Raw genomic sequence first — 27,151 nt, 5'->3', positions numbered from 1 at the left:
CTCGCACACATAGCCGTGTTCTTCCTCACACACAACCAACCGCAACAAACAAACAAAATGGTTTTGCTTGGTCAGTCTGAAGCCTGATAAGGGCTCGTAAATGCCGTGGGGATTTTGTCCTTCCTCCCATTGTGAAAATCAAAGTTGATATTTTGAGGCTCATGCTAGGGCTCCCTGATTTGGTCTTTAATCAGTTTAAAGACTAAGTAGTATTTGTGGGAGTTGTCTTTGTAAAGATGGAGGAATTAGGGCAGAGAGTGTTTTCGCAGTTTTAAAGCAAAATCCATTTCATTTGCATGCAGAGAGCAAAAATAGAAAAAGAACAAGGATCGTAGAAAGGATTGGGTGGTTATGTACTTTGTTGAGGCACAAAGTCGGTGAACTGGCCACTACCTGTCGCTGCCCCACCCTCCCAGTGTCTCATAGCCGTGTTTCTGCGTCACAGCTCGCATTGTCTGCGATTGACTGCTACTTCCCTGCTTTTCTCTTTTAGTGGCTGGAGAGCAGCATACAATCATCCTCTCTATTCTTTTGAGCAACCGAGAGAAGAGGATTTGTCAAGGTCTGTTTGCATAGAGCTGCAGGTGAGCCCGTATGTTAAAGACATACAGTACAGTGGCAGGATTTTCTGTGTATCCGTTCTTTTTTGGCCCATCACACATCCACGAAGCTTGGATCAAGTAGCAGATCAGCCGCGTGGGTGTGTTAGAGAGAAATAGATTGAGACGGAGAGGTGTTCTGGTGCTTTCTCAGTGCTTTTCATTTCATCTCTCTCTCTTTATCTGCTTCCCTTCTCTCCGATTTCTGAACAAGGTCAGCAAATCGAACTTACTTTGTGTGTACAAACCCGAGCAAAACCATCATATAGTTGATCACGCTTAACGTCCCTCAGCTTGCCTTGGACTGTCATCTTCTTCCATTTAGAAACAAGATATGAGACGGTGCCTTTTACTGTTTCACTGGCATGAATTAGCATGAGACACCGACGTAGCATTGTTTTAAAAATGAACTGTTCTATTTACAAAAGTTAAAGCCTCTAAATCCAAGACTTAACATGACACAGCCTCTGAATGCTCCTTTCAGCGTGATCTTGCTGAAGTCGACTTTCCCACATCCAGTGTGCGACTCTTTTGTGATTAAATGCCATGGATGTTGTGTCATTTTCTTGTGGGTGTTTAGTTAACGCATAATTCGCTTCTGCGAACAGAGCATTATATTCACAGAGCTACCAACTGTTCTGTGAGCATTGCCTCCTGAGTGTGACTCCTGTTTCTATATTAAATAACATTTTAGGTACCAGATGAAAATATGTCATCTTAGAGTAATTAATCCAGTGTCAGTGAAAATAAGTCATCTTAAAAGGATGTGTTGAGTATCCCAGTTTGTCTGAACTTTATGACAATTTTTAATGCAATATAAGAATATTGTTGCAGACTTCTAAATCTAGGCTGTCTCCCAACTTACTCCCATATCAGGGAGAACTTCACATCTGGCGTATCTGTCCTATGCTCCGTGTTAATTACAGAACACGCAGATATGAAGCTATGTGTGTATCAGATGCAGCCTCAGTGCCGCTTCTTTGTTCTTTCATTCATCTTTTCATTTCAGCTCTAGTGAAATATTCCTCGCATCCACTTTATCAAAGTTGTGCATAGTGCTTGCTCATATTAAATCCAATTCATAGTGAAAAGAAAAAACATCTGTTGGTAAACTTTTTCCATGTTAAATTATTATTTTCCACTGTTTTCTACTAAAACTGAATTTATGTTTCTGGCTGTTCTAGATTCTGCTGAATTTTACACCAAAGAAGACGGCCTTTCATCAGAGGTTCCCCCTTTGGAAGCTGGTTTCAGATGGTGGCTTAGAGTATTGTCATCTATCTAGCACCATTTGAAATCAGTGTTCTTGGGGCGGGAAGTAAGTTTCAATGACCAGCTGTGAGGTGTCAAAAGAAGTGCCCGGTGATAAAGGTACAACATGGAAATGTCACCACTGGAAGATGGAGTACCACTCGCAGAACTACAAACTTCTGGTCTACACTGACGTTTGCCAGCTTCTGCTTTTTGTCCTCTTTCCAAGGTTGACCGATTTCTTTCGGTGTTCAGAGTCTGCTTCTGTTTCTAGCACCATTTGAAATCGGTTACAGTGAAGGACAGATCTCATCTTACCTTGAGGAGGATTTTGCAACGAAGTGGTCCGCTTTTTGGTTTTTTTTTAAATGGCCTTTGTAGAATCTATAGACATTGATATGTTTATTTTATTTTTTCTAAGAGTCTTTCGGGGTATACAACTCAAAAGTTTTGGGTCACCCAGAAGATCCCAGATTTTGAATGAAACCTTTAACTTCCATCCACCCACTTTCTTAACTGCTTATCCGGTTTAGAGTCACAGAGAAACGAGAGGGAGTGTGCAACCTGGATAGTTCACTATTGCACCACCTGACTAACCATTCACATTTACAGTTTCTTTGGAAACACCAAAAGAATGTCAGCACGGTGGGATGTTGCAACATTGGAGAACATTAAAAGCCTCACACAAAAAAAGTATTAGATAAGCAGGAGGTTCAAACCAGAAATGGTTTTGCTTTGAGACAACAACGCTGTGGTATTTATTGATGAGAAATTTCACAACTTGAAGCAAGGAGCCACAAGTTGGAATTTTTTAATGGGCACTTCTTACATACCTTATTGTCAAGATGTTTCCACAACAGCTAAGCAGGATTATATTCTCATGACAGAATAACAGCTGAAAGCTTCTTTTCGACATTTTTCTTGCAGTCTGTAGCTGTGCCTCATCATTGTCCTGTTATCGTGTTCCCACTTAAAATTTGTTTCTCAGAATGACCACACTAAGATTTTAGTCTTTTAAAATACTAAGGTACAACATTGGAACTCTAGAGTAGTGGTGTGCAATACTGCATATTTTGGTATCGATCCAATACCAAGTAAACAAGGGTCAGGGGACGCAGTGGATGCATCATTGAATTCCTAAATCTCAATTAATTTTCATGACCTTAACTGTTTTTTGTGATGTTTCTTTTTTTTATTGTTAAATAGTTAAAATCCAGGACATAATTAGGATGTTTATAATTAAATAGAAAATACTTTTCTCATTTGTTAAACCACTTAAAACTGACGTATTATCCAAAGTATACAAGAGGCACCTTGAGGTGAAACTCAAGAGATCAAAACCAGTGTAGTACCAACACATAAGACAAAATTGGTATTTTTCTTTCAATAGGCAGCCTGTCACAGGAAAAAAAAATGTTCACATTTCAGTTTTATCTGTGGAACATACCAGAGCTAACACAGTTTGACTGGTGAAAAAAAGCATTTCTGCCCCAACAACGTGATATATCAATATACCCTTAAACAACTGAAGAATTGGAGGACCAAAAAAAGGGTCAGGCCTCTGCTGTTCATTGACGAGCCATCGTCTCAGTGCAATGGTGGCAGTCAGGAAGCCATTCTGTGTGAGGAACACTAAATTACACAAGAACTCAACTGAAAATCACTAACAAAAGGTCTAATACAGTGATGAATCCAAATTTAGATATTTGGTTCATATTGTTATTGATGTGTATAAAGGTGGTTAATAGAGAGGTAGAGTGACTGCAAGTCATTTATAAAACAGGGTGGAGGCTTTGTCATAATTTGGAGCTGCATTTCATTGAGTGGTGTGGAAAACTGATAAAATTCTGAACCCAAAGTATCATCACATTATGTTCCACCATGCAATAAAAGCTCTTCAAAAAGCACAGACTGAATACATGTTGTATTTCCAAGCATACTTGAATGTTTAGATTTATTTTAAAAATGCAACATATGAAAAAATTAGTGGCGGTTCAATACTTTTGTATTGTTGAGTAGCAACAATCTACTTATTTAGAATTTATTAATCCATTTATAAATCTGTAAAAGCATGTGTGTGTGTGTACATTAACATTATCAAGAGGAGCTTAGCACACAGCAATGTTGTCATTGATTTTATTATTATAAATTTTGTTCCAACTTAAAAATCAGATTCTTTTATTTTAATAATAAATATTAAGCAAGGCAATTGAGCTAATACTCAAAATATTCATCTTCATGTCCTGAACAGCGAGTAGTCAAAAGACAATTTAAAAAACAAAACAAAAACTCATGCAGTGACAGGCTGATATCCACAAATGTTTAAAAGACATAAAATACAAGTTTATGACTTTTTTTTTTTCCTCCCCCTTGTCAATGAAACCTTGAAACTCAATCCCAAAAAGTTGGTTCTGTTCATCGTAGCATGTCCAGTGGGAGAAACATTTCATTCACTTCTTTAGTCCCAGCTGACTTTAGGTTTGTAAGATCTGGGAAACCTGCAGTCAGTTGAGACTAAAGACGAGTCCAGATGAACAGAAACAACTTTTTGGGATTTCCTTTCCTGGATGATTGAAGTGTCTTCACATATCCTCAAACTTACTTTGGCAAATTAAAAAAAACAAACAAAAAAACAAGGTGCTGACATTATTTAAGACTAAACACTGCAGGCAGGTTTGGAAACCCAACAACTGGGTTAACATTTATGAAATTCACAAATATTTGAATGAAGCACAAGCTAAAACACTTTTTTTTTTTTTTGCATTAAGGCATGAATAGATGCCTTATGATTAGATTTGGGACCATTTTACAGATCTAACTCTCCAACCTAACAGTCCTTAATACACAAAACTTTTCCAGCAAAATTTTTTGATCCAAATGAGTAGTTACAGACATTGTGTGCCAATTTTGCTCATTTTAGACCATCTGTAAATGAGCTACAATAGTCAAGCTGTGTTCCTTTACTACAGTGCAACAGATAAATTCAACATAGAATTGAAGCTTCTCCGCTAAATATTTATCAGTTTCTTTGTTATGATCAGAAAACAAAAAGCCACTCGAAGCATAACATGTCCCAATCCACTGATGTTTCTTGGTCTTCGGAATCCAATTTTAAGAGAGGTGCTCAGAAACTTCAGGCAAATGCGTGTACACAGAGGGCATGTACATTCAAAGACTGGTCCTTTGACATTCTTCTTAGGAAGCGGTTTTCACAGCAAGTAGTTGTGGAATATCCAGGCTGTCATGCTTACTGAAAAAATAAATAAAATTCAGTAAATAAATAAGAGTAATTATATACTTTTTTGAAAAGTCTAAAACCCCCAGCAAACCTGTAGAGAAAGGGAAAAAAAATGTTTGAGTACTAAAACAGTTGTTTCACAAGTTCAGCCAAGGTAGAAAAAGAAAAAAAGACCATCACTGAACATACATTATGGACATGAGTGAAATTATATGACGTGTATATCTACATTATCACATTAATCTCGTTTTTTGTTTGTTTTACATAAATTAGCTCAAGTGTTCTTCAAGATCCATCATCTTACCGAGAGTGCTACAGTACTTCCTCTCCAACATTTGTAGCATCTTTGTCAGTATTGCCTCTTCGAGCGCTGTAATCCAGTAATGACTGGTCAACATTATTGATTATGTACAACAGGCAAACAGAAAGCTACATGGAATGAAGAAGTCCACAGAAACCACCACATGCCTATATACCACTCATCCACAAGGACCACCCCACACAAGCAGCACCCGTGCCAGCAGCTACTCTTTCACCTCTTATAGTCAAAACAGCCAAATTTGTTTGATGAGATACAAAATATTACCTGTTCATTCCTGTCAGCAGAACCAAACAGATAAATAAATCTTTATCAATAACAACCTATTTGGCTTTTTTTAAAGACTCAAATTAAAGCTAAAATAAAAAGTGAATTAATATCAATGTTCCAAAATGTAATTAAAATCTTTCATGCAACTAAAGAGATTACAATATACTATGTAAACAATGCCTACATACTATTTGGGCTCTTTATATTTCTCTTATAAATACAAAGAGTGATAAGATTGTGCAGGAGGATATAATTATGCCACCACCAAATGCTCCCTTGTCACATTTATTTAAAAAACAACAACAAAAAAAAAAAAACAACAAAAAACCCATCCACAACATTTACTGACTAACGATCTCCTCATTTTTACAAGTTCATGGCAGACATTATGGATCCTAAAAGCAAATTGAACGCTGTGCATCCCCAATACATGATAAATATTTGAATACAACTTCATATTAAGTATTGCATTTCCCCCAAAAATAAGTGTTTAAGTTCCTACTATGCCCCATTTCAACGCAAAGAGAGACTACTGTGTTTTGATGTCAGCACTATTTGAGCAAGGTCTTTCCTCCACTATAGATTTCACTATATGTATGCGTGTCTACTTCACCTCCTGATACCCTTTGCCAAGTCCCTTTCTACCACACATGCCCACCCACACGCACACACAGCAGAGACTGGCAAAATGATGACATCATTACTTAACTGAAAGACTTATTCAGTTTCAGTAAATATATAATATGAGAATACCTACAAGTAGTAATCTATGTAAAATGACAAGGCAGTACTAAATAAAACTCCACTGTTGTCCACTTCTTCACCCTCCCAAGCAATCAAGGAGAAACACCTAAGTGTAAGACTCTGAAGTCCACAACAGGAAAGCCACCGAATTTCATACAACACTTCTCTGGAAATGTGTCACTGGTATGACACACACATTTCCTATTTTACAGATAAATTTAGTCAATAAAAAGTTTTCTTCTCTTTAAAATATTACAAATCAGATGTATTTCTTTGACCATATTCACAGCCTTAAAATTTAAGAATTAGCTGTGGTACATAAGCCATAAGCTAATGCAAATGAAACAAAAATTCCTGTCATGGCATTCACAGCAGTGAATCAACATGTATAAAATATTGTATGTAACAACACAATTTAAACCACTACTCACCTCATCATTCAATATTTTAAAACACTACATGCTACATAAAATAACACTGTAGTAGAGAAATTCATTATCCAGGAAGCCTTACAAAAAGCACAAAGTTTCAGCATGCAACACTAAGATTATAGAAAGCTTGGATAGAAAGAAAAGTTGGAAAACTAACGGGTAGCCTGAGAAGCAAACAACACAAAGGACAAAGCTTTTTCGAGGGTTAGTCAGCAAAGTTTAATAAAACACAATTTTACCGCTTTCCCTTTTTGCTGTTTTTCTTGTACCACATAAAGCCTCCAAAGCCGCCGGCCAGGGCTCCGATGACCACAACTTTTATGGGGGAGAGGGGGGGGGGAATTAATGCGAAAAAAAAATTGAAGAAAATTAAAAAAAAAAAAAAAAAGCTTATTGACTGGACAACCTATTAGATGTCAGTATGGCCACAAAAGTAAGTAGTAATTAAACAAGAATATGGGAGACTGCTACACTGATGATACAATTTTAAAGGAGGATAATCCTGGCAAAATATTTGAGTAGTATTTAACAAAAGAAGGGGCAAAACAAAATCAGACCAGGCAAATAGTCTTCAAGTGAGAAGACAGTCAATGAAACAAACCAAGTTAAAGAATTCTCGTTATTTATTTATTTATTTATTTATTTTTTTTTTTTTAAAGAGAGACTATATTCTTCTGTTATTTCCAATTTTACTGAAATATGAGCCACTTTGGACTGTGCAGAACATATTATAGTTGTTAACGCAAGTAATAGGCCACTAGTGTGGCATAACTACAGTTATTATAAATCACATTAGTGCAGAACCACACTGGTTTAAAACTTTTGCGTCTTGTTTAACTTTCCATTTGCTGCAGCTGCAGGACATCCTACACTTAATGGTTTACCACCATTGTATATCCGGTCTTTAAGTGATGACATGATGAATCCTGCTTCCGTTCCCAAAGTAGTCTGCATTTAATAAGGCTGTGGTGTTTTTAACATGTTCTAATGCTTTGTATCTTGTTCTATTTAATCCCAACCCCCTGAAAACAGTCAGTGATCACTGTTGGCTTCTCTCAGTTTTTATTATCGCTAATCATTTTAAAGTTCAGTTTTTAAACCCTTACGATTTAACTACAGCCCAGCCCATGCAGCAGTATATTAATGACTAACCTCGTATTATGAATGGATTATCTCTGTGGTTCTCCTGACAGACGTTTGGTCCGTTTACAGCATCCTGCCGTCCGAGTGCATTTGCCCCTAACCATTGGGAACCCTCACATTAACTTTTATCGAGTGGAGAAAAAGTCCTCCGTTCATTAGCATTCGCCCTCCAGCTTTACTGTTTATTTTATGCTAACATAGCTGTGTAGTGCTAGCAATCACATAGCACATCATTATATACAGCTAGCCAAACTTCAGTAACTTTCCATCTTCATTTATGTCGGAAGTGATAACAGAGCTGTACGTTTGAATTTGTTTCATAAATCTCTCAGTCAGAACATGGTATATTATATTTAGATGGAAGCTAGCGAGCTCACTCCCTGCTAACTTCTAACTCTGTTAAATATCAAAAATTATGTTTTCACGGATGCCTGGGTGTTAAACTTAATTGTTACACCTGGCAGAGCAGCCACAGTGATCATTTAATTACAGATGAAAGAATTTAGATCAGATTCCAGAGCCCAGACATGGCTAATGACGTCAGACTTAAAGACCGGATTGATAACACTATATAATAATTAGTGTAACCAACAAGTTGACCCAATGGCCAACCAATTTTTTTTTTTTTTTTAATGTACAGTCAAGGTAAATAAAAGCGAACAAACAAAAAACCCTAATATTAAATAAAAGAAAGGAAAAAAAAAAGACTATTACATTAAAGTACTGCCATTTAATACTTATTACGGGTATGTTCTGAATGTGTATCATAAAAAATATGATAAGCATGCTGAAATATAAACATGATCTTTTTGGGTCAACCTCATGTTTTTACATTCATGATCTACTATAAAAAGATGAATTTCAAACTTACCCACAATGCCAATGACTAAACCTTTAGAACTGCCATTTCCATTGTCCACTGGAGGTTAAGGTAAAAAAGACAAAGACCAATTAAAACGAAAGGAAGAGACAGCAAAATTCCTAAACTGATTATACAACTGACCCATGAGCACACTGAAAAATCTCTTTCAATCCCTGTGAACTGCATCCTTCTGGTTCATCAAAAGTATACTTTAAAATTGTTTCTTTAAATTTTTTATTACATCTACAGTGGGGCAAAAAAGTATTTAGTCAGCCACCGATTGTGCAAGTTCCCCCACCTAAAATGATGACAGAGGTCAGTAATTTGCACCAGAGGTACACTTCAACTGTGAGAGACAGAATGTGGAAGAAAAAATAAATAAATAAATAAATAAATAAATAAATCCATGAATCCACATGGTAGGATTTGTAAAGAATTTATTCGTAAATTAGGGTGGAAAATAAGTATTTGGTCAATAACAAAAATACAACTCAATACTTTGTAACATAACCTTTGTTGGCAATAACAGAGGTCAAACGTTTACTATAGGTCTTTACCAGGTTTGCACACACAGTAGCTGGTATTTTGGCCCATTCCTCCATGCAGATCTTCTCGAGAGCAGTGATGTTTTGGGGCTGTCGCCGAGCAACACGGACTTTCAACTCCCGCCACAGATTTTCTATGGGGTTGAGGTCTGGAGACTGGCTAGGCCACTCCAGGACTTTCAAATGCTTCTTACGGAGCCACTCCTTTGTTGCCCGGGCGGTGTGTTTTGGATCATTGTCATGTTGGAAGACCCAGCCTCGTTTCATCTTCAAAGTTCTCACTGATGGAAGGAGGTTTTGGCTCAAAATCTCACGATACATGGCCCCATTCATTCTGTCCTTAACACGGATCAGTCGTCCTGTCCCCTTGGCAGAAAAACAGCCCCATAGCATGATGTTTCCACCCCCATGCTTCACAGTAGGTATGGTGTTCTTGGGATGCAACTCAGTATTCTTCGTCCTCCAAACACGACGAGTTGAGTTTATACCAAAAAGTTCTACTTTGGTTTCATCTGACCACATGACATTCTCCCAATCCTCTGCTGTATCATCCACGTGCTCTCTGGCAAACTTCAGACGGGCCTGGACATGCACTGGCTTCAGCAGCGGAACACGTCTGGCACTGCGGGATTTGATTCCCTGCCGTTGTAGTGTGTTACTGATGTTGACCTTTGTTACTTTGGTCCCAGCTCTCTGCAGGTCATTCACCAGGTCCCCCCGTGTGGTTCTGGGATCTTTGCTCACCGTTCTCATGATCATTTTGACCCCACGGGATAAGATCTTGCGTGGAGCCCCAGATCGAGGGAGCTTATCAGTGGTCTTGTATGTCTTCCATTTTCTGATGATTGCTCCCACAGTTGATTTTTTCACACCAAGCTGCTTGCCTATTGTAGATTCAGTCTTCCCAGTCTGGTGCAGGTCTACAATACTTTTCCTGGTGTCCTTCGAAAGCTCTTTGGTCTTGGCCATGGCAGAGTTTGGAGTCTGACTGTTTGAGGCTGTGGACAGGTGTCTTTTATACAGATGATGAGTTCAAACAGGTGCCATTCATACAGGTAACGAGTGGGGGACAGAAAAGCTTCTTACAGAAGACGTTACAGGTCTGTGAGAGCCAGAGATTTTCCTTGTTTGAGGTGACCAAATACTTATTTTCCACCCTAATTTACGAATAAATTCTTTACAAATCCTACCATGTGGATTCATGGATTTTTTTTTCCACATTCTGTCTCTCACAGTTGAAGTGTACCTCTGGTGCAAATTACTTACCTCTGTCATCATCAACTTGCACAATCGGTGGCTGACTAAATACTTTTTTGCCCCACTGTACTTTCAGGATATGAAACTGACATCTCTCACACACACACACACACACACACACACACACACACACACACACACACACACACACACACACACACACACACACACACACACACACACACACACACACACACACACACACACACACACACACACACACACACACACACACTTTTTTTTACCATGTAGAGTATTATATGATAAAGCTGAAAACATAAATGTTTATAATTAACAACTGACTTACGTGCACATTCTGGAATTCCTGGTGACCACAGACCATTATTTTCACATGTCTGGGTATCTGGTCCATTTAGCTTGTATCCAGATGAGCAGCCAAGAGTCACTTTAACCCCATGTCTATATGGAGGTTGAGCGCTCACAGTCACCTCAGCACTTCTCTTTCGGGGATCTTCACATCCTTGAACTGTTGACAATATAGCAGTTTATGCACATTTCCAAAAAAACATGTTCAAACAATGTCAAGATATTGGGAACACATGGAAACTGCTGCAAAGTTTGAGAAATAAACAGAATAATCTATGTCAACAGATTTACATTAAAAAAAAAAAAAAAATCCTGTTAGTATGGCATGTTTCATCACTCATTTAAACGGTTACCATATAAACCCAAAAGTTTACGTAACCATTGTGGTTTTCTTAACAATATGACATTATGATGGTAGTATGACCTGATATGCTATACGTCTGTAGACAGTGGCCACACACACACACACACACACACACACACACTAAGAGGTTTCTTGCAAGGCAAGGCAAGGCAAGGCAAGTTTATTTGTATAGCACAATTCAACAACAAGGTGATTCAAAGTGCTTTACAGAGACATTAGAAACAAGAACAAATAAAAAGCATGATTTAAAATTGATTAAAACAAGCAAATAAACTAACTAATTAACAAACAAACAAACAAACAACACTATATAAAATCAAAACAGATAAAATCAGAACAGTAGATAAAATCAGTAGTTAAATGTAAGTTTTGAAATTTAAGCTTAAAGTGTGGATTTGGTGCTTTATTCAAATGCAGCTGAGAACAGGTGAGTCTTCAACCTGGATTTAAATAAACTGAGTGTTTCAGCTGATCTGAGGCTTTCTGGGAGTTTGTTCCAGATATAAGGAGCATAAAAGCTGAATGCAGCTTCTCCGTGTCTGGTTCTGACTCTGGGAACTGATAAAAGACCGGATCCAGATGACCTGAGGGATCTGGATGGTTCATACTGGGTCAGGAGGTCATTGATGTATTTTGGTCCTAAACCATTCAGAGCTTTATAGGCCAGCATCAGAACTTTAAAGTCTATCCTCTGACGGACAGGCAGCCAGTGTAAGGACCTCAGAGCTGGACTGATGTGGTCCACTTTTTTGGTCTTAGTGAGGACTCGAGCAGCAGAGTTCTGAATGAGCTGTAGTTGTCTGACTGATTTTTTAGGTAGACCTGTAAAGATGCTGTTACAGTAATCAAGCCTACTAAAGATGAATGCATGGACTAGTTTTTCCAGGTCCTGTTGAGACATCAGATCTTTTATCCTTGATATATTCTTGAGGTGATAGTAAGCTGACTTTGTTATTGTCTTAATGTGTTTTTCTAAGTTTAAGTCTGCATCCATCACTACACCCAAATTTCTCGCCTGGTTTGTGGTTTTTAGATGTATAGATTGAAGTTCTCTGGTGACCTGTAATCGTTTTTCTTTGGCGCCAAAGACTATTACCTCAGTTTTGTTTTTGTTTAGCTGGAGAAAATTGTGGCACAACCAGTCATTGATTTCCTCAATGCATTTACCAAGAGCCTGTACAGGGCCTCGGTCTCCTGGTGACATTGTGATATATATTTGTGTGTCATCTGCATAGCTGTGATAGTTTATTTTGTTGTTGTTTATAATCTGTGCCAGTGGGAGCATGTAGATGTTAAACAGAAGGGGTCCCAAGATGGAACCTTGGGGAACTCCACATGTGATACTTGTCTGCTTAGATGTGAAGTTACCTATTGATACAAAGTATTTCCTGTTTTCTACGTATGTTTTGAACCAGTTTAGTACAGTTCCTGAAAGACCTGTCCAGTTCTCCAGTCGTTTGAGTAATATGTTGTGGTCAACTGTATCAAATGCTGCACTGAGATCCAGTAAAACTAGGACTGACATTTTTCCACTGTCTGTATTCAGACATATGTCATTAAACACTTTGGTCAGAGCGGTTTCAGTGCTGTGGTTCTGTCTAAAACCTGACTGGAAGGCATCGTAGCAATTATTCTGTTTTAAGAAGTAACTGAGCTGTTGAGAAACTGCTTTTTCAATGATCTTACTTAAAAACGGGAGATTTGAGATCGGCCTGTAGTTGTTCATTTGTGTCTTGTCAAGATTGTCCTTTTTCAGTATAGGTTTGATTACAGCAGTTTTTAGTGATTCTGGAAACACACCTGATAATAAAGAAAAGTTGACGATCTGTAACAGGTCTGACTCTAAAGTCTTTGAGACCTTTTTGAAAAAACTTGTTGGCAGGACATCTAAACAGCAGGAGGAGGAGTTCAGTTGACCTAAGATGTCCTCCAGGTCTTTGCTGTTAATAGGTTGAAACTGTTTCATGGTGTTTAAACAGTTTTTTGGTGGACACAGTACATATCCTGGATCTGCTGTTGATGTACCAATTGCTTGTCTAATTTTTTGGATTTTTTCAGTGAAGAATTTGGCAAAGTCATTGCAGGCCATGGTCGAATGAAGTTCAGCTGCCACTGACACAGGGGGGTTTGTTAGCCTGTCAACTGTAGAAAATAAGACCCGAGCATTATGGCTGTTTTTAGTGATGATGTCAGAGAAGTAGGACCTCCTTGCATTCCTCAGTTGTAAATTATAATTGTGAAGTTTCTCTTTATAAATGTCATAATGAACCTGGAGGTTTGTTTTTCTCCATCTGCGCTCAGCTTTCCTACACTCTCTTTTTTCATTTTTCACCAGTGTGGAGTTTCTCCATGGAGACTTTTTCCTTCCAGAGATAACCTTCACCTTAATGGGAGCAATAGTGTCCATTACATTTAACATGTTAGCATTGAAGCTATTGACGAGCTCATTGACTGACCCTCTGGACAGGTCAGGTGTTAATGGGAAGACCTGGTTAAAAATTGCACTACTGTGTTCAGTTATACACCGTTTTGTGATCACTGTTGTTGATATATTTGTGTGGGCTGAGATTTTACTTTCAAAGAAAACACAGTAATGATCAGACAGGCCCACATCAGACACAGTAACCTTTGAAATGCTCAGGCCTTTGGAGATCAGTAGGTCAAGAGTGTGTCATCTATTATGTGTGGCCTCTGTTACATGCTGAGTCAGCCCAAAGTTGCCCAGAGTGTTACTCAGGTCTTTAGTCCCTTTGTCCTGAGGGTTGTCCACATGAATGTTAAAATCCCCAGCAATAATTACACAGTCAAAATCAACACAGATCACAGACAGCAGTTCACTGAGGTCATTAAAAAAGTCTGTGCAGTATTTGGGAGGCCTGTAAACATTAAGAAACACAACTTTGGATGGGGCCTTCAGCTGTAAAGCCACATATTCAAAAGACTGAAAACTTCCAGGAGATAGCTGCTTACATTGAAATGATTCATTAAATAAGACAGCAACCCCTCCTCCTCTCCTGCTCGCCCTGACCTCACTGATAAAACTGTAGTTAGGAGGGGTCGTCTCGATGAGAACAGCTCCACTGTTACTTTGGTCCAACCAAGTTTCAGTTAAAAACATAAAATCAAGGCTGTGCTCAGTGATTAAATCATTAATTAAAAATGTTTTCCCAGCTAGAGATCTAATGTTTAATAAAGCCAACTTAAGTGTTTTAGAGGTATTACTTGTCCCCTCGTGTTTGGGAGCAGTCTGTGGCACACAAGGTATGTTTACTATGTTTAAAGATCTTTTAGAGTGCAGCTCTCTGTGTTTTGACCAGGCCACATGTCTCCTGTCACCTAAAAGTACAGAAATTTTAAAACCTTCTAGTAAACAGGGTCCCAGCTTCTCCTGGGAAAAGTCATCACTGCCATAATCCTCACAGCCCAGACCCTTCACACATCACGCATCAGACTGCGGAGACAGGGCATGAAGAGGAACTAAGGGGGGCGAGGCTGGGCAATGTGACTTCGATTGCTCTGTTGAGGGTGGGGCTCGATGGCGAACCTTTGGCCGCTCTGGTGGGGGGTTTATGGGGGACAAAAAGGGATTGGGACGGGGTGACCAGGGGAACAAGATTTTAATAAAGCATGTAGGAGAAACAGATTAGGTTCAATGGTTTGGAGACAAAGCAAGAGAAGCAAAGGTAAGATGGTTTGTATTATGATCTGCTGTGGCAACTTATAAGGCATAAAGCAGGGTTTGGCAATAGTAGTCCCAGAACTTCATGCGCTCTTTGCAGAAATTAAATACCCAACCTAGCTAAAAGGGAGGAAAGCTGGATTTTGAGAACTTTATGAGCTTTAAATTGAACTGTACCTGTTGGTTTCTTTGGGGTAGAAGGGTTAGTAGTGGTAATGGTCGTAGTGGTTGTAGTGGTAGTTGTTGTGGTAGTTGTTGTGGGGTTTGCTGCAGGAACAAAAAGTCAGTCAGCAGGGATGTGTAAAATCCCAACTAGAGATGTAACTATTTGACTGGGACATCGGTCTGATCCTCACTCAAAAGCCTGGAATAGTTTTTGATTGCGACAACAAGCTGATCTATTACCAAACTACAGTTTGGCAATTTTTAGGCTATTGCTAAAGATCATTCAGTTTAAGTCTGCATTGTTTACAGCAGCAGCGTGTTGATGTTCTAGGAGGACAGCTAGGTAGCTAAAACAACACAATGGAAACATGCAAGCAACCGCAGCTTTATAGATATTTCAAGCTTGACATGACAAGACCTTGTGTTTGTAGGAAGTAAAACTATTCCTAACCACGTGAGTTAAAAGTTCCAATGAAATCAATGCTTTCCCTGTTTGGCCTCTCAAACACATCAGATAAACTGATATGCCATTTATTATAAATACAGCAATAAATTAAAAGAGGCTTACGATTAAGAATCAAATACTAAAAACATTTACTGGGCAGATTTTATTTCACAAAATTACAGAAGCAATGTTTAACCTGAACCGGATGTTCCCTTATAGATAAGAATGGTTCCTGGTGTTGTCCCCAAAGTGACAAATACAGCTTTTTAAGTAGGGTTGGATATCGATTTCAATTTCTATAACTGATTTGATTCTGATTCGCAAGGTTCTGATTTGATTCAATTCAATTTTGACACAGTCAGAAATATTATAATTCTGATCATTTATCAGTACATATCCATACTTTTATATCTCTGTATAAAAACAAAACTGACACTTATGAGATTTCATCAGAGGTGTAAGCATCAAAGCAGATGCCTTTGTGTTAAAGTAACAGAGGATAAAACACAAAAATATGAAGGAGATTTTCCTGGCCTGGCACTTCATAGCAGATAACCTCCTTAAAAATATTCTGCAGTAGATCAAAAATGGAAGAAAACCATGAATCAGCAGATTAACATTACCTGATGCTGCTGAATTGAAGTAGAGCAAAGTTACAGAGGTTTTATTAAAAATACTGGTACGTGTTTTACGATTTGGCATCATTTGTAAAAGTTTACATTTCTTCAATATTGAAGAACAGAAATTAGGCGCTCTTGTTGGAGGTAATTTTTGAAAAACAAAAGACAGCGGCCAGCAGCACTGTACACAACAGTAGACAAGTGCGTAATAAGCCAGCAAAAAATTGGAGAAAACAGATTTTTGATGGGAAACTGGTCTTAAAGTACACAAGGAGAGAGAGCTGTGCAGTAAGTGTGATTTTATCATGGTGGAAGCAAAACAGCAAAAGTAAGAGAGAATTCATGATGATGTTTTTCAAACATGAAACGTCGTTTGGATCTTATTTTGCTGCTGGTTGAGTTAAGTTTTACCTGCCCTCATTTGTTGTTTTAACTGTTTGTCAGTTGTTGAAATAATTTTGTGAGCTTTAACCTGAGATTCTGGCATTTCTGAAAAAATACATTTATATTTAAAAATTGATTCAGTGAATACATATCATATTATTCAAACTTAAATTATTTTGAAAAGGGAAAATCTTTTTTTTTTTTTTTAAATCCAACCCTACTTTTTAATTCAAAGCTAGTATTGGACACACTTAATAGAGGGAGCACTCATCATGCTTTTACCAGTCTGATACAGAGTAACTCTAGGTATTTGGTGAGATAGATATTAGGGGTGCAACGATATACAAAATTCACGGTTCGGTTCGATATTTTTTCGATACAAAAAAAATGTTCATGCCTTTTTTAATTTGTCATTTACTAAATTTTCACGGCACATTCTGCACCACATCTCTGTGCGTTCATCATTTGTTTGAAGCCAGCTCACCTCCTGCAACTACTGTCGAGCGCAGATCCACTGAGCGCTCAACACAGACAGCACCGTCAGAAGGAAAGTTGATAAAATAAATTAAATATTTTGTATTGTTCGATACATATGCGTACCGAACCGAAAGCACTGTATTGAACGGTTCAATATATATCTCCATCTTTTTTTTTTGTGTGTGTCAAACCAAACCAATGTCCCTCTGGCTCTTAATTCATATGATACCAAACAGAGCGTAAAAACAATCGAGCAAAACAGTCCGATCTTCTCAGTTCACTTTCAGCAACTTTGCACTTTGAAAGCATACAAAGAAAAGCAATTGGTGAAGCTGGCATGATATGCCTCTAAACTGCTGTGGCTTTGATTAGGTGATCATCCTTCATGCTATAATAGTTCTGCCACTAGATGCCAATTGAACCAATATCCACAAATCAGATCAGTGCATCCCTAGTAAATCATGTGGTCATTACCCAAAGCCAGGGTATCAGTTACGAACTGGAAAAGTTGAATAAAATTTTCCCAACAGGAACAGTTCATGCATAATATTAGCTTTATGTATGTTACTGATTATTTCTTTTAAAAAATGCTGAGCAATGATCTGTAATGGAAAGAATAATCTTTCGTAAATGCTTTAATTTAATCATGTAACTGGATATTTTCTTTACATTATTGAAATATAATAATGCAAGAAATCAAGAGTTAGCTGCCAAAATCCATGCATTGAATGAATGAGGAAAAGAAAGACAGCACAAGTCAGCAAGCTCCAGCTTTGAGCAGGTAACTAAAAGCTTGAATTATAACACCTTGCAACCAACATGTTTTGCTAGCATATGACGAGATTCAAAAGAAACCTCATAGGAGAGGTAAACTGCCATTCAGCATTTATCAAAAATGATCATTAGGAGGAGTTATGCTCAGAATTGCGGGTGAAGTTGCACTTAGAGCAAAGAGATGATCCGATTGAACTCAGTACATGCAAATAGATATTTTAATTTTTGACTTACGAATACACCGAGGAAGTCCAGGCGACCACTGACTATTTAGCCCACACGTCACAGTCGCGGATCCAATCATTTTGTATCCAGTGTTACACTGTAATGTGACTGTAGACGAGTATCCATATGGAGGCCGAGCACCGCTACTCCACTGTCCAAACGAAATCTCTGGTTCCCCACATTCAACCTCTACAGGGAAAGAAAGACATTAGTGCAGTTGTCAAAAATGATCTTTCCATAATATGTATTAGCCTAATTTATACTACACAAGAAAAACAAAACAAATTATTGAAAAAAAATTCAAAACACTTACTGATACATTTTGGAGGCTCAGGCTTGAATGTTCCATCATCCGAACAATCCAACTGTCTTGATCCATTACGTGTATAGCCGCTTTTACAGGTGTACACTATAACGTCTTTATAGTCATAGAGTTCTTTAATTGGAGTGAAAGTGCCATCCTGTACATCAGGTGGTGATTCACATTGTGTCACTGGAAAATAAAAATACAAATCTATCAGAATGAAAACAAGCAGTGAGCTTTTAATCAGGGGTGTGACTTGTGTTACGACAAGACAACCAACCTTCACAAACAGGCAACCTGCCCGTCCACCCTTGGCTTCCACAAGTGAGTTCTCCTCCACCAACTGGCATATGACTGATTCGAGGGGAAAAGGTTAGTTTAGAGATTTGATTTCACATGACACAGAACAGCAAGTTTTTGTTTTTTTAAGACATGGAATTGCAACATTTTAGTGATTTAATATGCTACTACTAAATTCAATCTAAAAACTAATTATCTAAACACTGTTTATTAGAGCTAGCATTGTATTTTGGGAGGATTTGGGAGCAGGCTGAGGGTCGCAGATGCCAACAGACTCAATAAACTAATCCGTAAGGCCAGCAATGTTGTGGGGATGGAGCTGGACTCCCTCAAGGTGGTGTCGGAGAGGCGGATGCTGTCCAAGATAAAGACAATGTTGGATAACACCTCCCACCCACTCCATGACATGCTGGTCAGTCACAGGAGCACGTTCAGTGAGAGACTGAGATTACCGAAAAGCACCACTGAACGACACAGGAAATCTTTCCTGCCTGTGGCCATCTCCCTGTACAACTCATCCACTTAACACACTGTTTGCTGCTACAGCTACACATGTTTCTTGTTCAGCTATTTATTTATGAGTGACTTATGTATGCATGTATGTATGCATGTATGTATATATATATATATATATATGTATATATTGTACTATTCTTAGTTAGTGTATTGTCTGTCTTGTCTTAATGTTGGTTTATAATGGAGCACTGTAACAAAAAATAATTTCCCCCAGGGATCAATAAAGTATTCTGATTCTGATTACTAACCCGGGGTTACAAATGAGCACTGCTTTATCACCAAATTCAGACCCAGGACGATATTCAATCTGTCCATTTTCAACTTCCCTCACAGGGCCACAGTTCTTCCCTGAAACAAGAAAAAGAAGGTTATATTGGAACTTGTTTTTATAACATTATGTGTAATCTCAACAAATATAGTCTACTATTTATGTAACATGTTTATGTGCTTAAACTGGCTGTGAAATGCAGCTGCAATAAGGAATTTGAATATCAAATCAAGTTTTAATATTCACGTTGGCATTTCAACCCCAGAGAGCTCCAACTTCCAGCAGTACAAGTAATACGTGGGGACCCTCCTGCAGACTCATATCCAGTGTTACAGGCAAAAGTAACTGTGGTCCCATCTGGAAAACTAGTTAGAAGAATGTCATTGCCCTTTAAATCCATATTTTCTCCTTTAGGAGGTCTGGGACAGTTTTGAGCTGTACATGGGAAAAGAAAAAAAGAAAAAACATACAGACAAAAAAGAGAGAACATAATTTTAAGAACAGGGTAACCCAAGAAAAACACCATGCTGTGTTTACCGTGTCTCAAGCTAATCCGGACTGCACTCACCTTGAGCAGTAATTGCCAGAAAGACAAGACTGCTCAGCAGAAGGAATGCAGTAATACCCATGACAGATCTGACAGGTTAACTAAAACCAAGAGCCCTTTCTGGTACAAAACAAAGGCAAACACAAGAAAGACAATCAGAGATATTACTTGGTCATGATAGCTGGTACTAACAAGGCTCTCCATTGAATCAGGTCTGTCACTGCTAACACATTAACTAGCGGAAGGTAGCAGGTGCAAACATTCGGTCTTCGGTAATGTTTATATATTTCGCTAAACCAAAACCTTAACAGTAACCAAGTTTAGGTTTTAAAAATGAAATATTTGAAAATACTGCCTCCCCTCTCCCTTTGTCGCGGCAGAAAACAAACCTAAAGTCTTTCCATATTATACAACTTGAAGGCCACGATAGCTTCGGCTGGCCGATCAACATTTGTTAAACTAAATGACAGGTAGGTACGGGGAAAAAAATGGCCGTGAATTCTCGCAGGTCACGTATGCTACTCTCGGTCTTCCTGGAGCCAAAGATACCGTGAGTGGTAACACAGCACATTAATAATCGCGTAATTTAGCTTACAGGGGGTTAAGAAGATGTCACTGAAAGATTAAAAAAAATGCTGATTCCATCTGAATGTCTGCAATTTGGTCAAAATCCATAAACTGTTAAATCGCCTTCGGCTGCGTTAGCTAGCTAATTGTTAGCTAACTTAGCAGCAACGACGGATAAATACAATAATATAGCACTGTTATGGGGTCGACGCTTTGTTTTTGTTTTTTCGGTTGTTACGGACGGTTAAAACAAACGACACCATACCTTACGTCTGAACGCCAACAATGATGACCGCTAACAGTCCTGCTCTGAAAGGTTATTTCGGGTTTCTCCTTGTTTTAATGTGGGCTGCGTCTCCTTCTCGGAAGTAGGCGCGGTCAAACAGGTGACGTGCCTGTTCTTCATAAGTCTTAGCCTTAGATTACAGCTCGCGTACTTTATAACATAATAATGAAATAAACGAAAGAAACAAAGCTCTTAAGTTTGTGTGGATTCACATAAAACGAGTGTAGTACTTGTAGTGCTACCAATAAGCCAAATGAGGGTTGTTGTACTTCCATCCATTTTACTTAGTAAATGTAGCACCAGGAAGAAAAACTAAATTAGTTGAAACCGCTGTATTTCTGAAATTAGTCTGTATGCTATAACCGTTTTTTTTGTTTTTTGTTCTGTCTTTTCTGAACATAATACGCACAAGTTTATGAGCCCCACCCACCATAAACCCAACACTTCCTTATTACTCTGTTGTTCCATACTTCACATAAATATGCAGTTTTCCCTTCTTAAAGCAGTATTAATAGGACACAGCACGAGACCTGTATATAAAAAGACACATACACCTTTAAGACAATATGAAAGTGCAGGCTGTTCTTTACTGTCCTTGAAAAGCTTTGGCCCTCTTTTGTAAGCCATGCATACTACTTGTGACATACTTGTGAAAACATTTTGTGGTGTAAATTACAGTGCCCAATACATTCAAACAGGGTGACGCATTACAAAACAGGGCGGACTGAATCAATGTGAGGAAATAAACTTCCTGCTGTACTTTGGTCTGTTTATTCACCATTCACAATTCCTGCTTTTTCCAAATGTTTTTCCAAACATTCCTTTAAATGACATCAACCACACTTGAAAAAAAAATACAAAAACTTCAGAGGATTATTTTATTTATTTATTTACATTTGTTTTTACATTTAAAACAACCTACAGAAGAGAAAGTCAACTCGTACTAAACTGTCTGGAATCAAATGTATTTAAATACAAACTTTAATCATAAGTGTAAATGGACATTTAAACTTACAAATTAACTTAATACCTCCTTACAAATTAACTTAATACTTTAAATGTGTCTTTCACATGTCAGGTCATTTTTGTATGACCTCCACATGACCCCTGTTCACAATTACTTGGCAAGCACGCAGAGATTCAAATTTATTTAATGGATTTATACTGAAGTTTAAAACTGAGACTTAAAAAAGAGTGATTTCATATTAACATGAAACCAGGTGATTATAAGCAAAAAGAAATGTTCAAAAACTTGTGGAAACTGTTTATCAAATAGTGTTTTCTAAACATAAAAGTGAACATTATATGATCATTCACATGCAGCAATGTGAAATCAAATTAAAACAAAATATGATGACTTTTGTGACACTCCACGTAGCCAAACCTTTTATATCATATTGTATATCTAGGTACACGGGCCTTTCTTAACTTATCCAGATCTTCCCTGAAATAAGACCACAGACAGGAGGAGACCATTATTCAGTCATATCGAATCACAGGATTTTCACATTCACAGAATGGAAATTACTAGAATTGTCCAAAATTATCTCTATATTATGCTAGCAACCTCCTGAGGTATTTAATACAAATTTTAACAACAATGGAGAAGTGAAGCTACATATACTTAAGCAATTTTAATTCATAACATGTGTATACATTAAGGAAGTCCAGGTGACCAGTAACGTTTTTATGTCACGGTAAGGTTTGCATTGATTATGTATCTAGGTTCACACTTTAACGTTGCTGACGACAACTATATCTTCAGAGGTTAAAAATCCTCATTCTATTCATCATTTGGACTCTTCATATTAAACTTGTGGGAAACAAAAAGGAAACTGTATATCAATACAGTTATCCAAAATGACCTTATCTATCATTAACCAGGAGACTGGTCCAATTGAGGCTATAAAGGCAAAGTTGGAATTTAAAAATACATATTAAATTCACGTACACATTGTAGTAATTGCACGTCCTTAATACCAAATCATCTACAGAGAAAATTAAATGATATGATGAGATTTGATTAGAGAGGCACGTCAGTTTTAATTTTGTGTAATATACTGAGATAATTATAATTAGAGCTATTTGTATTTATTAGAGCAATTTTGTTATATTTTATAACCTCGTAATATGCTGTATTATTTCACTTAGTTTAGTTAGTTACTGTACTTAGAGTCTTGGAGCAACTTTGACCACATTATTTCTGCTTTGAAAGCAATGTTTAAGCCAAACCTGATGTTTGCTTATAAATAAAAAGAATGGTTCCTGGTGTTGTCCCTACAGTGAGAAAAACAGTTTTTAATTCAAAGCTAGCACTGGACATGCACTCAAAAAAACGCTGAGTAATGATCTATGTAAATATGGTAAAAATCTTCTGTTGTCAGTTCTTTAATTTAATGCTGTAATTCAATAAGTGTCTTTACATTACTGAAATATAATGATGCAAGAAATCAAATATTAGCATATATCCATGCTCATAGTAGAGGTAAGGTGCCATTCAGCAATACTCTCCACTTTTTGCTGAAAATCACTGGCCAGGACCCCTTAGTCTTCATTTACCTGCCTTTTTTGCACTTTTCATAAATATGCAGCAGGAGGACTTAGGCTCAGAATTGGGGTTGAAGTTGCACTTAGAGCAAAGAGATCATGCTTGAGCTCAGCACTTACAAATAATTATTTTAATTTTTGTCTTACGAATACACTGAGGTAGTCCAGGTGACCACTGACTATTTAGCCCACACATCACAGTAGTGGATCCAATCATTGTGTATCCAGCGTTACACTGTAATGTAGCTTTATACAAGTATCCATACGGAGGTCAAGCACCGCTACTCCACTGTCCAAATGAAATCTCTGGATCTCCACATTCAACCTCTGCAGGGAAAGAAAGTAGACATTGGTGAAGTTGTCAAAAATGACCTTTTCCACAGTATGTATTAGCCTAATTTATACTACACAAGAAAAAACAAAATAAGTTCTTGAAAATAATTCAAAATACTTACTGATACATTTTGGAGGCTCAGGCTTGAATGTTCCATCATCCGAACAATGCAACTGTCTTGATCCAACAACTGTATAATCCTTTTTACAGGTGTACTGTATAACTTCATTATATTCATAGAGATCTTTATTTGGACTGAAAGAGCCATACTCTACTACAGGGGGTGATTCACATTTTGTCACTGGAAAATAAAAATAAAAATCTATCAGAATGAAAACAAACAATGAGCTTTTAATCAGGGGTGTGACTTGTATTACGACAAGACAACCAACCTTCACATACAGGCAACCTGCCCATCCACCCTTGGCTTTCACAAAAGAGCTTTCCTCCACCAACTGGCATACGACTGATTGGAGGGAAAGAGACTGGTTTAGAAATTTTATTTCACATGACACAGAAGACGAAGTAAACCCGACGTGACACTCATTCTGATTTATTTATTTGTTTTTTAAAATAGGATAAATTGCAACATTTTAGTGATTTAATATGCTACTACTAACTTCAATCTGAAAACTAATTATATAAACACTGTTTATTAGAGCTAACATTGTATTACTAACCCGGGGTTACAAGTGAGCACTGCTGTATCACCAAATTCAGTCCCAGGACGATATTCAATGTGTCCATCTTCAACTTCCTCCGCAGGGCCACAGTTGTACCCTGAAACAAGAAAAATAAGGGTTAAATTGGTCCTTTAGGACTTTTGTGATAGTATGTGTAATTATCTCACCAAATATAGTTTACTGTTTATGTAACATGTATATGTGAGTAAGACATTTTATAGAGGTAGACATTTTTTTTTTAAACACAAATTTTAAGAATGTTACCAGGATAGCGAGTAAATTCTACCTGACGCTCATTCTCATGTGCTTAAACTGGCTGTGAAACACAGCTGCTATAAGGAATTTGAATTTAAAAGCAAGTGTTAATATTCACTCTCGCATTTCATCCGCACAGGACTCCAACTTCCAGCAGTACAAGTAACATTTGGGGAACCTCCTGCAGACACATATCCAGTATTACAGGCAAATGTAACTGTGGTCCCATCTGGGAAACTAGTTAGAAGAATGTCATTGCCCTTTAAATCCATGTTTTCTCCAACAGGTCTGGAACAGTTTTGGGCTGTACATGAAAAAGAAAAAGACAAAAATAAAGACAAAAACAGAGAACAAGTTCTTGAAAGAAATTCAAAACACTTACTGATACATTTTGGAGGCTCAGGCTTGAATATTCCATCATCCAAACAATGCAGCTGTCTTGATCCAACAAGTCTATAACCCTTTTTACAGGTGTACTGTATAACTTCATTATATTCATAGAGATCTTTATTTGGACTGAAAGAGCCATACTCTACTACAGGTGGTGATTCACATTGTATCACTGGAAAATAAAAATAAAAATCTATCAGAATGAAAACAAACAGTGAGCTTTTAAGCAGGGGTGTGACTTGTATTAAGACAAGACAACCAACCTTCACATACAGGCAACCTGCCCATCCACCCTTGGCTTCCACAAAAGAGCTTTCCTCCACCAACTGGGATATGACTGATTGGAGGGAAAGAGACTGGTTTAGAAATTTTATTTCACATGACACAGAAGACGAAGTAAACCCGACGTGACACTCATTCTGATTTATTTATTTGTTTTTTAAAATAGGATAAATTGCAACATTTTAGTGATTTAATATGCTACTACTAACTTCAATCTGAAAACTAATTATATAAACACTGTTTATTAGAGCTAACATTGTATTACTAACCCGGGGTTACAAGTGAGCACTGCTGTATCACCAAATTCAGTCCCAGGACGATATTCAATGTGTCCATCTTCAACTTCCTCCGCAGGGCCACAGTTGTACCCTGAAACAAGAAAAATAAGGGTTAAATTGGTCCTTTAGGACTTTTGTGATAGTATGTGTAATTATCTCACCAAATATAGTTTACTGTTTATGTAACATGTATATGTGAGTAAGACATTTTATAGAGGTAGACATTTTTTTTTAAACACAAATTTTAAGAATGTTACCAGGATAGCGAGTAAATTCTACCTGACGCTCATTCTCATGTGCTTAAACTGGCTGTGAAACACAGCTGCTATAAGGAATTTGAATTTAAAAGCAAGTGTTAATATTCACTCTCGCATTTCATCCGCACAGGACTCCAACTTCCAGCAGTACAAGTAACACTTGGGGAACCTCCTGCAGACACATATCCAGTATTACAGGCAAATGTAACTGTGGTCTCATCTGGGAAACTAGTTAGAAGAATGTCATTGCCCTTTAAATCCATGTTTTCTCCAACAGGTCTGGAACAGCCTGGAGTTGTACATGAAAAAAAAAACGAAAAAACAAAAACAAAACAGACAGACAAAAAAAGAGAACAGAATTTTAAGAACAGGGTAACCCAGGACAAACACCATGCTGTGTTTACCGTGTCTCAAGCTTATCCGCACTGCACTCACCTTGAGCATTAACTGCAAAAAAGCCAAGACTGCTCAGCAGAAGGACTGCAGTAATAGCCATGACAGGATCTGACAGGTTTAACTAAAACCAAGAGCCCTTTCTGGTACAAAACAAAGGCAAACACAATAAAGACAATCAGAGATATTACTCTGTCATGACGGCTGGTACTAACAAAGGCTCTCCATTCAAGAAGATCTGTCACTGCTAACAAATTAATTAACAGACAGGTGGGAGGTGCAAACATTCGGTCAAGTTTATATAGTTCGCTAAACCAAAACCTTAACAGTAACCAAGTTTAGGTTTTAAATATGAAATATCAGAAAATACTCGCTTCCTTTTTTCCCCTTTTGTCACAGCCGAAAACAAACCCAAAGTCTTTCCACATTTAATAACTTGAAGGCCACGATGGCGCGTTCAACATATATGTTGAACTAAATGGCAATTAGGTACGGAAAATGTCTGGGAATTCTCGCAGGTCACGTATCCTTGATCCAAAGATACCATGGGTGGTAAAAACAAACAAAAAAACAACCATAAATAATAATAATAATGATAACAATAATAATAATAATAAATAGTAGTGACAGTTAAAACAGACAATACCATACCTTACGTCTGAATCGCAGTGGTGGCCGCTACCAGTTCTGTCCTGAAAGCTTATTTGGGGTTTCTGTTTGTTTTAATGTGGGTTGCGTCCCCTTCTCGGAAGCGCGGTCAAACAGTGACGTGCTTTTTCTTCAGCCAAAAGTTTCAGACTTTAGACCACGGTTTGCAAACTTTAT

The 27,151-nt window shown here is 37.7% G+C and overlaps 1 protein-coding gene across 1 annotated transcript; it reads right to left on the bottom strand.

Moving 5' to 3' along the window:
• Positions 1-3,972: 3,972 nt before the first annotated feature.
• Positions 3,973-27,057, bottom strand: LOC113012881 (C4b-binding protein alpha chain-like). The gene is made up of 22 exons (XM_080295101.1): positions 26,978-27,057; positions 26,369-26,469; positions 26,043-26,222; positions 25,668-25,767; positions 25,380-25,453; positions 25,109-25,288; positions 24,845-25,030; positions 24,469-24,568; positions 24,181-24,254; positions 23,910-24,089; positions 23,602-23,700; positions 19,754-19,942; positions 19,488-19,587; positions 18,704-18,777; positions 18,433-18,612; positions 18,129-18,308; positions 15,207-15,296; positions 10,967-11,146; positions 8,867-8,914; positions 7,092-7,167; positions 5,393-5,458; positions 3,973-5,100 (listed from the first exon to the last, which is right to left on the bottom strand). Exons 2-21 carry the CDS (start codon positions 26,427-26,429, stop codon positions 5,401-5,403), a joined length of 2,409 nt encoding a protein of 802 aa, XP_080151227.1. The 5' UTR covers positions 26,430-26,469; positions 26,978-27,057; the 3' UTR covers positions 3,973-5,100; positions 5,393-5,400.
• Between the last annotated feature and the right edge of the window lie 94 nt (positions 27,058-27,151).

Source organism: Astatotilapia calliptera, chromosome 20 (genome assembly GCF_964374335.1).
Source record: "Astatotilapia calliptera chromosome 20, fAstCal68.1, whole genome shotgun sequence".
NCBI classification, from domain to species: domain Eukaryota; kingdom Metazoa; phylum Chordata; class Actinopteri; order Cichliformes; family Cichlidae; genus Astatotilapia; species Astatotilapia calliptera.
This window is presented reverse-complemented; position numbering and strand designations above follow the sequence as displayed.

Coding starts and splice junctions, on each gene's coding strand:
- LOC113012881 (XM_080295101.1), bottom strand. CDS start 26,429: ATGGCTATTACTGCAGTCCTTCTGCTGAGCAGTCTTGGCTTTTTTGCA. Junction 11,147..15,206: donor TACCCCAAAGAAACCAACAG/GTACAGTTCAAT, acceptor TATTGTCAACAG/TTCAAGGATGTGAAGATCCC. Junction 7,168..8,866: donor TTTAGTCATTGGCATTGTGG/GTAAGTTTGAAA, acceptor CCCCCATAAAAG/TTGTGGTCATCGGAGCCCTG.